This window comes from Vigna unguiculata, chromosome 2 (genome assembly GCF_037176805.1).
Source record: "Vigna unguiculata cultivar grain cowpea cultivar isolate G323 ecotype 2 chromosome 2, ASM3717680v1, whole genome shotgun sequence".
NCBI classification, from domain to species: Eukaryota; Viridiplantae; Streptophyta; class Magnoliopsida; order Fabales; family Fabaceae; genus Vigna; species Vigna unguiculata.
Window position 1 is genome coordinate 25,060,406 of NC_140793.1, and position 17,170 is coordinate 25,077,575.

The following is a 17,170-nucleotide window of genomic DNA, read 5'->3' on the forward strand; positions in this document are numbered from 1 at the left end:
TGTCTTATCCCTTCATTTGTTTATATTTGAAAGTGAAACATTGTTCATTTCATAAAACCTTTTTTATTTGAATAAACTGTGATAGTGTGTTTGGATAACACATTTTTTATTTAGAACATTGTTATCCCCCACATCTTCTGATTAGGGATACTAGGTTACAGATTTGATGCACTTAGTAGGACATAAATTCCAATCATTATAAGAGAAAAAAACATTTGAGACTTTACATCTCATCCATGCCTAAGGGTTTAATTTTGCCAAAGTTAAAATTTTCTCCGGATTCACTCTTTCTTGTCTAAATACAATCTCATTCCTATGGTTCCATATGTTTTAAATAATTGATATCAACAGACACTTCCATTATTTATTTTGTTGCTCAAAGTCAATAAAAAGAATTGTTAGAAATGCATATCTAGCTGGTTATGCCAATAAGACTAGGTCAGACCTAGCCCAACTTGAATGAACTAAGTTGGTCCAGACTCAGGTGAACATGAATTGACATGAATTGACCCCAACTCTATTGAATGTGGGCTTGTCTGGACTTAACTCAACTTGTATTTAGATTGACTTGATTTGACCTAGGTTCAGGTCAGTTAAGCTCAACCTAATTCTAGGCACTACTTCGACTTGGACCAATATGGTTTGATCTAAGTTTGAGCTAACTTGATTCAATCTGAACCATGAGTCAATTCGGTTTGACTTGAATTCGAATGAACTCGACATGAAGTTTTAATGCACTTGGCTCAACCTTGGTTCAAGTCAACTTGCTTGTTAGGACCATGCCTACTTGGTTCAAGCTAGATCCAACTATAAGCTAACTTGGCTTGCACTTACATGACCCAACCATGTATTATCTTGGATTTGATCCGATTACCAATTCAAAAATAATCTCATTTAACAAATTAAAAAAAAAAGTAAATATAGAATTGAAAAAATAACATCAATTAAGATAAACTAAAATAAACTGTCAATATTAGTATTTTTTATTTTTAATAATTATTTGATATTTATTTGTTTTTAATCTAGTGGTGATTGAAATATTTTATTCAAATAAGAAAAGTTAAATTTTATTACATTTGAATTATCTTATCAATACAAAATATTTAAAAAATAAAACAATTTAAAATAAAAGTAATTCAAATACATTATGTTTAAATATCTTATAAATTGTAAAAGTTCATATCCAAATACAAGATTCAATTAACTCTCGTGAGCGTGAATATGTAACATTTTTGTTGTGACCGTAGAGAAAAACTAAAATGAATGAACTTTTCAAAGTTGACCAATGATGCATGCTTTTAAAGTGTCTAAATCCGAGTGCTTGATTTGTATAATTTTTAAGACTCTTTCATAGGTTTACTGATTATTTTCTTTTTTTCTTCAATTCATTAGACTTAATGGTTTCTCTTTCATGACCAACTCGGACTTTGATTACAAGTTTGAGGGCTTGTGTTATATATATAGAGAGAGAATTAAATCTATTATTCTACTTATTTTATTGTAAAATTTATAATTGGAACAGATTAAAATATGAATTTCAATCATGTTTGATAATTTAAGATTAATGTAATAACAAACGAATATGATCACTAGAAACGGTATGAACTAAACTGTATGTGACAAAAGTATCAAATTTAAATTTAAATAATTTTTTAATTCAAATGACATAAATTTAAAATATATTTAAATTTATTTTAAAATTAAGATGTAATTGGCAATATAGTCTTTCATCTTTTCTTGTAGATATAGTTTGATTTCTTATATTTTAAAAAGTTCAAGATGTTGCCTTATATTTTTAAAATAAATTACTGATTAAAAGTGGTAGCAAAACAATATTTCTTTATGAAATGTTTTACCTAACAACTTTTAAGTTATTTATTCTATCTACGTATTTATGGCAATAATCACCTATTTTACCAAGTATTAATATAAATAAATAATAAGTGACATTCAAATGTATTAAAAACTAAATAACATTTAAGTTTTTTTAAAAATAAAATAATTATGAGTCAATTCATATATAAAAAAAGGATAATGATATTTTAACTTTTATTTTTTTTTATTTTTATTCTTTATTCTCTTACGTGGTTTAATATAGGTTATTGATTAATGTATCACTATTTTTCTTTTAAAACAATCAATAATTCATATACTAAATCACGTCAAGAAATAAAAGATAAAAGTAAAAAAATACGAGTCAAAGTATAATTTTCTATAAAAAAAATTCAAGGGAACGAAATTCAATTTATCATAAATAAAAAATTTATATATTTGTCAACCTAATTCTACTCAAATTCATGAATTTGAACGCATTTTACTAGTGTGGCTTATAACCCTTTCTCGCCTAGTATCCCCTTGGTTGGTTCTCTAGTCCTCATTACTTCTCCCTTTGTTTTGGACGTGTTTTGTGAAACATAAAACCTAACATGTTTTTAGAAAATAAAAATGGTTTAACACGATGTTTACTAGTTTATGGAGTTTTTGTTTTCTTCTCGTAACATTATTATTATTATTTTATTTTTTAATTCAATATTTGAATATTTTTCAATTTCTGTTTTTCAGTTACTCATTTATGTTTTCATTTTTAAATGTCCACTAAAAATAAATGTAGGGGAGAGACTGGAGGTCCTTAAATTTTTAATTGTGGTAACGATGAGAAGCAATAACGTGTAATGAAAATATTTGAGAGAATGTTTTTTATTATCTTTTAACAGTTAATATATTTAAAATATTACCAGAATTAATTTCAAACCAAACAAATGGCCTTTTCTTTATTCCCTTTTAAAAAGAACAACATAAATTTAATCTCGGAAGTAAAGAATTAAACTAAAAAATTAGTCTAAAATATTGAAGTTATTTTTACTGTTTCCACTACAAGTATTTAAAAATAGAAAAGAAAATAAAATAAGGTGACGTATAAATTAAAAAAAAAGCCAGTTCAGATGTGCTCGGTATAAAATATAAAAGATAAAATTAATTTAAAGTAAAAGATGAAACTAAATATAAATATGGTAAGAGGAAAGATTATAAAAATAAAGGTGCAAAGAAAGTGTGAATCGTGATCGGTGGGTGTGAACATTTTGGTTGGATAAGAAATAAACTTTTGACTTTAAAAATAATTAGAAAGAAAAAAAAAAGATAAATATCGATTTAAGTATAGATATATTTTTACTTTTATTTTCATCCTACTTTAACTTTAATTTAATTTTATCTATTTTATTTGGTTAAAATACTCCGTTGGTCCTCGTTTTGGTTCAGAAATCTCAAATTGGTCCTCGTATTTTAATTGGTCTTAATTTCGTCCTCGTTTTTGTAATTCAGTATTAAATCAGGGTAATCACTAACAATGTTAAATTTTTTAACGTTAACTTGGTTTTGATTTTCTGACGTGGCGTTTATTATTTTTCAGAACGGCACAGTGACTGCATGGATTGAATTAAAAATAACATAGTGCTTGAAAAACCCTAAATGTTGTAATTAGGAAATTAGGGATTGGATTGGGAAAATCAGTGTGAGGCGTGGATTGCGAACCCCATGTGCGTGGACGAAGGTGAAGTAGGACCACATTTTTCTTCAATTACATTTTCACTGCACCATGAAAAAAAGTTGCAGCCAACAACTTCTTCACTTCCACCCTATCAAACGAAACAAAAAACCCCCAATTGCAAAATTAGGTTTTCCAAAATCAAAATACAAAAACAACATACACAAAAAACAGAACTAAATTCATTTCCATATCTCATATCTTGAACTTTGGGCATCTCCAAAATTTTCTCCCTTGTTCTTAGCAGTTCTCATGATTGCCTTCTCACCGCAATAGCAAAGAGGTGCGAAATCAAACCTCCTCCCCACACCCCCATGAGAAGAAATGGTAGAATTTGTGCAGGACGAGGACGAGCAAGAATGAGAGGGAGACATTACCGGTGCAGGATGAGCAAAACAGAGGAGACCACAAACCTTCCGCACCCTCTTTCAAATTCAAACACTTATCCTCTCCCAATATTACCTTCTTAAAAGAGAAGACAACAATGGTTGTTTAAGGTGCCAACCACAACTCATTGACACGTAAGATTGAACATTACAGCCACATCATCACATATAAACGCCGTTTGTCAACAGTTAACGATTGCCCTGATTTAATACTGAATTACAAAAACGAGGACGAAATTGAGACCAATTAAAATACGAGGACCAATTTGAGATTTCTGAACCAAAACGAGGACCAATGGAGTATTTTAACCATTTTATTTTATTTAATCTTGTTTCTTTATTTCTTTATTTCTTTTTTATCCTTTTTATTTTTTATTTAATTTTAATTCAATTTTTTTTATTTTAATTTTGATTTTAATTTTAATCTTTTTTTGTTTACTTTTCTTATTTTATTTTGTTTTATTCTTTTTTCGAAAAATATAAAAATGAAAAAAGTTAAAAACAAGAATTAAAGTTCAATGAAAAAAAAAGAAAATGTAAAATAAAAATGTTTCTTAATTAGTATATCTATATTTCTTTTATCTTATTTTATGTAATTTTATTTTATTTAGTTTAATTTCATTTTATCCCTTTTTTATTATTTCTATCTTATATCATTTTACTTTATGTTTTTATCTTATATTTATTTTATTTGTAGTTTTATTTTATTTTATTTATATAAAGAAAAAAGAAAAAAGAAGAGGGAAAGTTAATCTCAAAATAAAATAGAAAATAGAAAAAGTGAAAAAGTCAACTAATTCTAAATTCTACGGCATACCTCTCTCTACCTATTTTGATTAACCGGAAGTGGCCGGTGTGTAGGAGTTTCAGAGTGTATTTGGATTGAAAAATGAATTTGAAAGAGTGAGTAGATAAATTTAAAAGAATGGATGAAAGATTGTGATTAGGGATGACAAAAATACACGTTAGATATCCGTATATAAAATATGTGATGGATAGTTGGTACTTGTAGGTAGCGGATATTTTAATAACCGCTTATAAACATACCAGGTGCGATTATCATATTATCCATACTTACGGGTACCCGTTTTCCGTAAAAAATTAAAATTAAAATTATGTTTTATTAAGTTAAACTTAGTGAAAATTAAATTAAATTTATATTTTATTAGATTAAATTAAATTTAAATTTAAATTTAATATAATTTATATTTTATTTTACATTTTTTTGTACTTTTATTTAAATTTAATTTTAAATATTTAATTTTTTTTTAATATTTGCGGGTATCCACGGGTACCCACATATTTTAAGACACCTTCAGGTATTTTTTTAAACAGATACCCGCGTGAGTAACGAGTGAATTTTTTTTTGTCACGGATCGGGTTACAGATAGACACTATCCTTGTCTCCCGTTGTCATCCCTAATTGTGGTGTTGTTTGTTTAAAGAAATACGTAAAGAGATTTAAAGATAAAGTTGATAAAATTTTGTAAATAATTTAATGGATATGATAAATATGAAAAGAATGTTTTAATAGATTCAAATTTAAATTACAATTTTGTCCTTATAGTTTAAATTATTATAAAATAAATTTTTATTTTTTTATTAATTGAATTTAATTTAAAATACAATGTCAATGGTTAAAAATAATTTTAATTTAAATATTATATTATAATAAAATAAATAATGTATTATTATTCAATAATATTATGTTAGAATGCTTTATATTTGATTATTGTATTATTATTATTATTATTATTATTATTATTATTATTATTATTATTATTATTAATAATAAGTATTATACTTATTAAGCCACTCACATCACAACTCTAAATGTAAATGTGCATTTTTTTCGTCGTATTTACTGTTAATGAACGATTGAGAGCAAGTATTCACATAGTTTCAATGAATTTGAAGTGATTTAAGAGGTTTCAATGAATTTGAAGTGATTTAAGAGGTAGATATCTGATTTGAGTTTATGGGTATGTTCTTTTGTGGGTGATGATTTGAGGGAGAGGGAGATGATTCATTTAGCTTGATTAGAAGATGATATTTATATTGTTCTTTTTTAAGAATTTGGGGGTGATATTAGAGTAAATTTGAGAGTAATTCTTGTAAAAGTTTGTGAAAAATTTGATCGATGTGACTAAAAAAAAAATAAATTTAATAGATGAAAATGTAAAGTGACCTAATTGTCCTTGGTGTTAAAAAAGTATAATAAAATGATATTTAGATAAGTTGTTATTAGTTTCTCATATATTATTATCATAAATAAAAATATTTTAAATATTTATTAATTGAAAGAATAACAAAAATTTATTTGATTTAAAAAATTTAATATTTTAATGTAAAAAAAACATTTCCAACCACACCATTCTCGCTGCTATGAAGCCCTTCACCAACCAAAACGCGTATCAGTTCCTATCACATAAATGCAATGAATGGTATTTTTAACTTTAGCTATGGATAATGCACTCAGTGGAAGCTCGAGGCATGGTAATGGTCATGCTAATAGTGAAGCTGGAATGGGTTATCAGCAATTCAAATGTGCTATCATTAGTATAGATAACAATTCAAATGTGCTTTGTGATGATGATGACTTCGATAAACATCAACAAGAGTCATTTTCGTTTACTGGATCGAAAAATTTTCCGTATGGGTCAATGGTAGATGATATCAATGATGGGATTCCTCGCCTGTTATAAGGCGTTCATGCATGCATGGAAAGTGAAATGGATCAGGTTCCAAAAACAAACAATCAGTTAAATAGAGTTCAAAGAGTTTTGGAATCGGTTCCAAAATAACTTAACAGGTTCCATACTTGTCTGCGAAAACAACAAAAAAATACATCCCATTCCAGCAGACCATGTCAACTCCGCCGCACCATGACCTATCCGGCGAGTCGCCAACCTCTATCGTGCTCGCCACCATGTCTCTTCTCAACAAACCGTAGTGGTGGAAAGGTAGCAAGTCCAGCAGAGTTTTCTAAACGAAGAGAAAGAAAGGAAAATGCATGACAATGGTATTCAAATGAAAACAAAGAAAGGAAAAGTGCATTACAATGGTAGGGAAGAAGCTCCCGTCACCTCCTACAACTGAAGTGCACACTCAGTTCTTCCCAGCTAATACAACACACCAATTGCATTCCAACTTATTAATGATAATTGAATGCTTCATTGAAGACACTCAACGATCAAAATGTCCTCAGGAATCTATACTGTTCATGCATCAGGAATCTATCTTATTCATGCATCAAGAATCTGCATTGTTCTCTTCATTTCAATTCCAGAAGACAACACCATACTTAATTTATTTCAAATAAAATAATAAGGGTAATTACATAAAAAAACCTCGATCACTCTCTAATCTCTTCATGATAGAGAGATGAGAGTACATCCCAATCCCTCAAATCGTCACTTTTCTTTGCTTTTAAATCAATAAAAAAAATTGCTTTTAAATCAACAAAGAGGAACTCAAAAATTTTCTACGCTTCCCATCACTCGTGCACAGAAATCACCTAGATGAGAACAAAACCTATATCTTCATCCCCGCAAATATAGATGATTTGGGATGATTTACTTAATGGATTTGTTAAACATTGGTGAGTGAGACCTTTAAAACTAAAGATTAGGTTGTTGTAGTAAGCTTAGGCTTAGGCTTAGGCTTAGACTGCCATACATTTTTGCATGAGAGTGGAATTGCTTGCAATGTTGAAAGAATTGAATGGCAGGAAACTTCATCCCATTTGGGGTCACCTGTTCCCAGAGCAGGGATCACACGCAACTCTTGACCCCATTACACACATCCACTATCTCCATAATCACCTTTTCTCTTCTTCCAATTTTTACAGAAAAGCATATCGGCTACCACTCATCTCGCAAGTGATTTTCTATTCTCTCAACCTTCATCTCCATCCAAGGGATATTCACATTCAAACCTCACAAATTTTTCCAGCAACAAAAAAATCCCAATGACCTCTCCATTTTGCGATCATTCATCCTCATCGAATAAAAATAACAAAAGATAATAGAGGGGGAAAAAGATCAACAACAGAACCAGGATAAAAAAAAAAAAAAGAGAAAAAAGTGAGGAGGAAAAAGATTACAACAACAGAACAGGAGTAAGGGAACTCAAGACCACCAGCACAGAGAGAGCTCCAAGAGGTAAGTTCTGGACTTTCAATGTTTGTTTGTTTGAGTGAGCATGATGTATGTGTGTTAAGCTTTGTGTTTCATCTTCAACTTGAATGTCATAAACGAACATGATACACTGTGTTTGCTGCATTTATCTGTGTTTAACTGATTGGCTCTTGATTCGAATAATCACATGTCCTGTTGTTGGTCAAGTGCTTAACGATCTTCACCCATCATGGTGGCACAACCGAAAACCACCCTCTCCCTCAATCCTCACGGCCTCACCTTCTCACGCCAACCCTTTCTTCTTCAGTTTTTTCGTCCCAAGAAACAGAAACCCAAATACATCATTCCCTCAACCATCAATCATCATACATAGATCACACAACAAAAACTTCTCCATCACCAGTTAGCCTTCCGGTGCTTTCACCTTCATCTTCCACCTGCAAAAAACATGGAAAAATACAGAACCCAACCCACCGTACCCAGCCATTCAATCCATTATATCTGAAAAAAAAAAACACACAAAAAATTCAGGAACAATGATCTCATTTTCCAACACCTCCATTTACTTATTCTCGGCCAGTGCAGCTCATTCACGCACCACCATCATCTTCATCTTACACCTGCGTAAAAATCAAAAATAAAAAACAGAGACCCCCATTCACCGAACGGAACCCCCATTCCAACACCAAACACTCGCGTCTCATATTCCCAAATCACACACGTCCAATCAAAGCAGAGAGTGCCACCGGCGAGTCGGAGTTCGAATGAGCAGATCAACGGCGGCTTCGATCATGGTTGGTAGCGCGACAGTGGGGCTCGGTGCCGTGGCTTCCAGGACCCGGTGTGGCTCGCGCGAGAAGAACAAAGAAAGGTCGGCCAGGGGGTAGCGGCGGCGCTGGTTATGTAGAGGGCAAGGGCTGCCGCGGATGAGAGTGAAGGAGAAAACCCTGACTCCACGTGTGCGTGATAGAAAAAACAAGAGGGAACAATTCGGGAAACTTGGTTCTCGGCGGTGATGCTCCGGGGGTGACCGTCGGCGTCAGCGTCGTCTCTCGCCGGCGGTGGGACGTGCAGTGGCGGCCCTGACTGTTGGAGGCGTTGTGGTCTGCGGTGATAAGGAAGAAGAGCTGCAGGTAGTTCTAATCTTAATTAGGGTTTAGTTTGTTTTAGAAAAAGTCGGGTCGGTGTCCTTCGTGCTTGGTATAAAATATAAAATATAAAATTAATTTAAAGTAAAAGAACAAACTAAATATAAATATTACAAAGAAAGTGTGAATCGTGATTGATGGGGGTAACAGTGATACTGGGAAGACAGGGGAGAGACATGAAGCGGTGATGGAAGAATCCGAAAAAACAGAGAAAAAAGATGAAAAAAGAGAACAAGTTGTGTGGAGTTGGGGTGCTGGAACCGAGGGTCAGTTAGGAACAAAGATTGTTAAGGATGAGCTCTTCCCTCAACTCCTTCACCAACCCTCTCTCTCTTCCATCTCCTCCCTTGCATGTGGCGGCGCTCATGTCATAGCCTTGACCTCTGGTATGGTATAACAGCGTTCTTCATCTGTCTTTTTTCTCTTCTTTTTCTCTTCCAATTAATTTGTAATCTTTCTTCATGTTAAGGTTATGTTAAACTAATGATGATGATGATGATAATTTGTAGCTGGGAAGGTATTTTCATGGGGTAGGGGCAATTCTGGGCAACTAGGCCATGGAGAGGTTGTGAGTAACGCTTTGGTTCCCAAGGGTGTAACGTCATTGGATGGATACTTCATAACCCATGTCGCTGCTGGGTGGAGCCACTCAGGTTTTGTTTCAGGTTTGCACTCTTCTGACTGTGTCTTCAATGGTTTTGTTGAATGTTGGGGTTACCTGGTTTTGTTTTCTGTTGAAAGTGTTTTTTTTTTTCCTTTGATTTGTTCTTCTTGGTTGGTTTTCAGATTCTGGGTGCGTCTTCACTTGTGGGGATGGCACGTTTGGTCAACTGGGGCATGGGGATTATGCCTCACACTGTTCTCCTGTAAAATTGCCATGCTTTGGTGATCAGCGTGTTGCCCAGGTTGCATGTGGAATGCGCCATTCCCTTGTGTTGTTGAAAGGTATTGGATTGGTGCCTAGAATGTGTTTGTTATATTGCTCTTTTATTTAGCAAAGGGCGTTGTGATGCAGATTGTGTAGGAAATCAAGTTTATGGATTTGGCTCTGGGAAGCGTGGTCAGCTGGGTGTCAGCAATGATAAGGTCAAATCTGTTAATGTTCCTAGAGCTGTTACTGGCTTTGATGGTGTTGAAATCATTGGAATTGCTGCAAATGGAGATCATAGTGCTGCATTATCTGGTAACACCACCACTTTCCCCTTCATGATATCTGTGGCACTAAATTGTTCTCTAAAATTATTCTATAATATCTTTAGTTGATGGGCACGTTTATACTTGGGGAAGAGGCTTCAAGGGCTTTGAAGATGCTCCCGTTCCTCATTGCTTAAACTCTTCATTGAATTTTATCAAAGTAGCTCTTGGATGGAACCATGCTTTAGCTATGACTGGTATTTCTTGACATTGAATTAAATACCCAACAAATTTAATGATTTCCACATTTCTATCAATTCCCTATTTAATAAGTACATTTTGTTGTCAATTTCTTTACTCAGGTGAGGGAGAGGTTTATATGCTAGGTGGAAACCACCTTGGAGTGCTTAGTGATCTTCAGAACATAAGCCCCCAAGCCATGCATGTACCTGGTAATGCATTAGAGTTAACGTTGAACAATAAAGACATAATAATTTTTGTACTTCCTTGTTGCATACATCTCTGATATTTAGAACGTAACTTATTGCCATCGAGTTCCATATTACTAGATTTAAACTATCGATTCGCTGTCATAATCATCATGAACCTGCATAAATTCATAGATAATTTATTTGGGGGAGAAAGATGCGAATTTTTTCTTGTCATGGAGAATGCTTATATTTATATTATGTCTTGTCATTGCGTAATATTTAGTAGATTTAAGAGAAGTCAATGTGGAGAAAGTCCCTGGCCTTGAAGGGATGAAGATTACTGATATTGCTACCGGAGCCGAACATTCTGTCATTGTCACAGGCAAGCTGTACTCTTTTGGTTCTTGAGGAGTTTTGAATGACATAAAAGTTCTGACTTATTTCCCTCCTATTTTCAGATAATGGCGAAATAAGGACATGGGGTTGGGGTGAGCACGGTCAACTTGGTTTAGGAGATACTCGCGACCAAATCAGTCCTGTTACAGTAAATCTAGGTTATGATCTGAATGAAGCTGAATCAATTAAAGTTTTCTGTGGAAGTGGGTTCACGTTTGCTGTAACCATGCCCTAAATCCTCCTCAATTGAAGTTTACATTTACCATCGGCCTGGCCTGAACTTCCTATGAGAGTGATAGAAATGGTACATTCCAAGAAACATTCCCAGAAAGTTTTCTGCTTAAATATTATGTTGGATTCAGGCAACATTTTACTGGACCCTCACAAATTTGAGAACCTTGAAGGGAAGTGACTATGGGTGATCCTCTTCTCAATTACCAAAAAATAGATGATAGCTGTTCAAGATTTTCCAATTTATGGACACTTTGCTAAAACTCCTTTTTAGTCCATTTAATAACTGTCATTCTTCCAACAGAAAGTGAAAGGAATTATTTCCCTTTTTATATATTCAAATTGACTGGGACTTAGGAATGTCAAATATGGTTTTGTTCCGTCGTCACTGCTCATCAATTGAAGAAGCATATATAAATAAATAAATAAATAAAAGAAAAATAAATATCTACCAGATTTCGATCTCAAAGCATTAACCTCCAGAAATGAAAAAATCTCAAACCATTAACTTCCAGAAATGGAAAATACACTGCATTGAACCATTTCTCATCTTTTACAATTGATAAGAGAAAGTATGCCAAAAACAACATTTAAAACAGCAAGGTGGTTATGTAACCTTATTATTACTACCATTTACTCGTACTGATACGACCACAATTATATGAACATGTTAAAAATGATTGAGTGGGTTTAGTTGTTATCAGTCAAGATATCTACATCTAAAACTAAAAGTACTAGTACGTGGACTAAGTAAAAGAATCAATGAACTTCTCACCGAACATTTTGTACAAAAGTGAAAAAATCGGGGAAAAATGGTAACTAACCTAGTGCATGTCATCCCTCCTGTGTTCCAAAGATATTATCTTAGGCTAACTTTCTCTTCCATCATTCACTAACTATAAAAAGATTATTCTCATAGCCATCGTTGGTTACAATAGGACGCAACGGATCAATTTTCCATTCTCCATCTACAATGAACTTCATCTGCAACAAAAAACAATTAAAATATGCCTGCTACGTGTATCTATCTTATTGGGCACAACATCAATAGTCATTAGCAGATAATATACAACTAACCTCGTATCTTCCAGGATACAACTGCAAGCTCACAGAAAATATACCACTACTTAACCTCTCCATCTTTCTCTGCAATGTAATTACTATCAATTAAATATTTTATGCATTTAAGTCAATTGCGCTCAATAAAGTAATCTGGAAAATATAGTTATGCTTAAGCATGCATTAGATCATTCCGAGTCAAAATTGATTTTGCAAAATACATTGACAATAAGGAAAGCAATCTGATTTCTAATTTTATCAAACAATTGACCTAGCAAATAGTGATTTATGAATCCATAACCCATGTTGAATGCGCCAATCCTTAAGTGATTTATCCTTGAACAAGGTCAGTTGTGACCCCCGAGACAAACATAAAATGGAATGGAACCCATTTTTAGAATGTGAGAATCATAATATGCTTCTCGAGAAAGGTCGCATTATGAATAGTTGTAATACACACCAATGGTTGAGTTATTGGTGAAGCATTTTTATGATATAAATCACTAACATTGTTTTTTATTGTTATATTTTTTAAACACTTAAACACATTTTTTTTAATTAAAAAAAACTTTTTTTTTCAGAAAAATGTACACGCATGCAGGCTGTAATATCTACAAATAAAGTTACTGGGAAGAGATTAGACCTTGTTGGACCAACCATCAAATGATCCCGTTAAAAATACTTCTGAAGCATTATTTGGCCAGACTACACAAGTAGTCTTCAGCATGTGCAAAGCCTTTTGAGCCTTACTAATCTTCATCTGCTTTTCTTCGACTAACTTATGTGCATCCCTGGGAGAAAAGATGCAATATTGTCAATATGTTATTTATCTATCTATACATATGACATATTAATGACTGGTGTCTGGGTATACATTATTGCCAATGACATCTTTCCTTCTAACACTGCCAACTTAGCCTGTATAGAACGCAATTTGTCCTGAGCATTCATGATCTCATTTTCCTGAAATTCCCAAGCATCGGAAAGCTTTGCCAGATCATCAGAAGAGCTCTTATGGACCTATTGAAGAAAATGCAGCATGCAGATCAGGACTAGTTTAGGATCCCAAGGAGAGACCTTCATAATAAGGTTTGACAGTAAATTGAGAGCAGTGTCAGAAAGTTTAAGACATTGAACAGTTACTACGAGATTTCATTAGCGTAGGAGTAGCTACTAGCTACCACATATTTCGTTTTGCTTACGGTAAAGAAAGTAGAACAACTCCTTGCTAACAGCAGTCAAAGCACACAGCCACACAGCATATATCTAAGTCCGTACTAAGAGCAGAGACAAAGAGAAATGTCCAAAAAAATAAATAAAAGGTTTCGGGTAAAAGGAAAGCAAGAATTAAACTTCTTCAATAAAATATATTACATTGATTTAACGCAAAATTTTAGTAACATTCAAATTCTTGGGTTTATTGTTCAATATATAGTATATAGTGTTTTTATTCTTGTTGAGTATTAACTCCCTTGGCTTGTGTGATTTTCTCAACCAAAACAAGTTGCGCACGAAAACCCCTCTGGTATCTAAAGTAACTGGCAGCAATTTTTTCTTATCATAAGTCAGTCCCAACTTATCACAAAGCGAAAAACATGCTATGAGCTAAACGAACTTCAGTGAGAGAGAACTGCAGCAAAAATTCAGTATTAGATATAGTTACACTCACTATCTGCTTGGTAATTTTATCTGAGCTAGACCTCAACGAGTGAAGGGTAGAAGATAGCTCGGATTGCAGATGCTGGATACGGGATTTAATGTCATTGTGACTTGCATTTCCATCAAGAGAATATAATCCTGTTTCATTGTTTATAAGTTCAGACGAAAACTCCCTTCTCATGCCTCCTTTCTGAGTTTCACTAGGAATAATTTCAGCATCTGACACAATTACAAAGATATCAGTTGATCCCCACTACAATAATAAGACATGTTCTGAAAACGTAAAGATACCTTCAAAATCTGCATCTGGAAAACCATTTCTCTGAACAATCCAACTCCGCCATGACTCTGGCTTAACTGAGTTTTCTGAATTTTCAGTACCTAATTGTGACCCATGCTGATCAGGTTTGATCTGAGAACCACTGGGATGACTGCTTGTGGGGCTAAATGAGGGTGCTCTGCTATTATTTTCAAGGCCAGTAGCTATCTATAAAACAGAGGAGATAAAAAATGAAATATTTTAAAAAATTCAACATAGTGAAGACTGAAGAGCATAAAAACTATAATATTTCAAAAATTGATTCTCTCAGCTTCAGTGTGCAACAGCTCATTCACATGTTCATTGAACAGTAAAATTAACAGATAGGTAGAAATATATAATATGAGAAACATTGGAAGTGTGAATGTTAAACAGAAAATTTCATAACTCAAATGTTTCGAAACTTCATAATATGTAATATTTTCTCAATACTAGCATATGATGTACAATACTAGCCTATGATGTAAGAAGTGCTGGAAAAACTAACTAACAACATTTGAAGTGGGATAAAAATTACTTACTGCATCCACAGCCGTTCTATGATCCCATTCATCTCCGTCTTCATTATTTTCAGGAGAAATATTATCTACGCCAAGCCCAAAAGATCTACTTCTTTGTTTCTCCAATCGATTCAATATTCCCGCAATGCCAGATTCATTGTCAGCTTCAATTTCTCTGCATACCAGAAATTAACACTCAAAACCTCGCTTGTCACTTGAACTTACATCAGATTCATCTATTTGACAACAGGAACAATATAGAGGAAGGAAAAAAAAAAGTGGATACCTATAAATTAGATCATTCTTGCTAAATTAAGCAACAATAGCCAAGCCTTTTCCTACTAAGTGTGGTCAAACACAACGATTAAACCACGCCATAATGTTCTATCACAACTCATATCTACTGATAAATCAATGTTCTCTAAATCTCTCCTTTTTTCTGTAGCTTTATTGGGTCTACTCTACCTCTAGCAATTGGGCTAACCTTTGTTTGATTTACTCTCCTCAATTGGCAATGGGATTTCAACATATTTTGTCAACAAAATGCTTAAACACCTAAGACAAAGCCCTTACCTTCTTTCCCATAATAGGTGCCACTGCCACTACAACTTTCTCTCCAATGCATCCTAATCCTATCATGTCTAGTCCAACGCAACAGTCTCATTTCTTCTATATTTATTCCATTCTCTTGTTAGTTTTGTACGACCTGACATTCAATTCCAAAGTCTTGTAACTATGCAGTATATTTACCCCTAAAGCTTCACCTATATTTTTCTGTCAAGAACAACACCCATGTCACTACTCCATTTCATCCAACCTACAAGAATGTTGGTGGCAAATTCAAGCCTCCCTCCAAGGCCCATATGCAGCCTTCAAACCTTCCCCATGCACTTCAAGCCAGGTACATACAGCAAAAAGAAATTCCAAAAGATACACACGCGGGAAAATGTGAAACAGGTTATCAAGAAAAGCAAGAGACAAAAAAGATAACGGAATCTCACACTGAGTCATCTGTTTGGGAAGAAGAAGAAGAAGGTGAAGAAACCCCAGAAACCTGAGTGGCATAACCGTCAATTCCATGGCTACAATTATCTTCAAGACCGCCAATCCCACTGGACCTGCCATTCAATTCCCACCCAAACGCAAGCCACCCTCCCTCGTTGACAATAGCGTTAACCAAATCCACCCTCCCTGCAGCAACCAACTCCTCTTTGGTGGGAAACGCTTCGGGCTTATCGGAACTCTGCATAAACTCCAGAATTTCGGATTCGAGAGAGGAAAATTCTCCGCCCCAATCCTTACACCGCCGCAAGAACCCAGTACAGGACCAGCACAAACCCTTGTAGCAGGTCCCCCTCCAAGAAGAATGGAGAACCGAACCAGGTTCCACCTCAAACCGGCGCGCCCGCCCGGTCGAGCCGGGGAAGTAGAGCGGGGCGACAAGGGACGGGATCAGGTGAGGCGAGAACAGGGAAAGGGAGGGTGCGGTGAGGAAGTGCATGCTTGGAGCATTTCGTCGAACAGTAAGTAGGCAATAGAGAGAATAAGAGTGGTGCGCGCGAGAAGAAAATGGAAGAAACAAAAAAGGGTGTAAGAAAGAGTGAGTCGGCAAAGGAAGCAACGAACAATGCCTCATAGTTGAAGGAATAAGAAGAAATTACTTTTTGTTACCATTGGCGTTGTTTGGATTCTGGTGGATAAATATTTATTTTTATATTGAATATTTATTAATTAAAGTAATTTATTAAAAAAGTTTAAACCAGTGGCAAATATATGGTAATTTAACAAATAAAATTTTAATTTTATTTAAGATAAGAGTAAGAAATTAATAAATATTTTCCTAAATTATTAGCCGCTCAATTACAAAATATATATCGAAAAAAAAATCAATTAAAACAAAAATGCAAAAGTACACAAACCTGGATCGTAATTTGAATTATTATCTCCTTATTTCCCTTTAATTTATAAGAATTAAAAACACATTATCTTAAGCAATTGAGACAAGTGGTTCACACCACTTAAATGATTGATTTGTTTTGATAATTTGTCATATAATTTTGTATTTGAATCTTTTCCTAATATTGTCGTGGGGACACACACAGCTAATTACTGTGGGATGCAAGAAGCAATAGCCCTTCTTTCATACCTATGTATGTAGTGCTAAAAATATGATGGACTTTACAACAACTCATCATAATTGAATTTGACGAATTTTAATACAATT

At 33.7% G+C, this 17,170-nt stretch overlaps 2 protein-coding genes across 8 annotated transcripts; one reads left to right on the forward strand and one right to left on the reverse strand.

Moving 5' to 3' along the window:
* Positions 1–6,672: 6,672 nt before the first annotated feature.
* LOC114173759 (5'-AMP-activated protein kinase-like protein) lies at positions 6,673–16,570 on the reverse strand. Of its 3 annotated transcripts, none has more exons than XR_003602558.2 (9): positions 15,948–16,570; positions 14,968–15,121; positions 14,419–14,614; positions 14,138–14,346; positions 13,343–13,488; positions 13,112–13,259; positions 12,487–12,555; positions 12,234–12,393; positions 6,673–6,915 (listed from the first exon to the last, which is right to left on the reverse strand). XR_003602558.2 is itself a non-coding variant. In XM_028058343.2 (8 exons), the coding sequence occupies exons 1-8, from the start codon at positions 16,445–16,447 to the stop codon at positions 12,295–12,297; spliced, it is 1,521 nt and encodes a 506-aa protein (XP_027914144.1). In that variant the 5' UTR covers positions 16,448–16,570; the 3' UTR covers positions 12,157–12,294. The 3 variants fall into 3 exon arrangements, 1 of the variants encoding a protein (XP_027914144.1); XR_003602557.2 differs by lacking the exon at positions 6,673–6,915 and adding an exon at positions 7,486–8,506; XM_028058343.2 differs by lacking the exon at positions 6,673–6,915 and having other exon boundaries at positions 12,157–12,393.
* Positions 8,504–11,751, forward strand: LOC114173761 (Regulator of chromosome condensation (RCC1) family protein). Of its 5 annotated transcripts, none has more exons than XM_028058346.2 (9): positions 8,504–9,202; positions 9,368–9,603; positions 9,727–9,882; positions 10,004–10,162; positions 10,233–10,400; positions 10,477–10,608; positions 10,714–10,803; positions 11,066–11,164; positions 11,241–11,751. In XM_028058346.2, the coding sequence occupies exons 2-9, from the start codon at positions 9,405–9,407 to the stop codon at positions 11,411–11,413; spliced, it is 1,176 nt and encodes a 391-aa protein (XP_027914147.1). In that variant the 5' UTR covers positions 8,504–9,202; positions 9,368–9,404; the 3' UTR covers positions 11,414–11,751. The 5 variants fall into 5 exon arrangements, with proteins under 5 accessions (XP_027914147.1, XP_027914148.1, XP_085526040.1 ...); XM_028058347.2 differs by having other exon boundaries at positions 11,069–11,164; XM_085669914.1 differs by having other exon boundaries at positions 9,381–9,603.
* Positions 16,571–17,170: the final 600 nt, after the last annotated feature.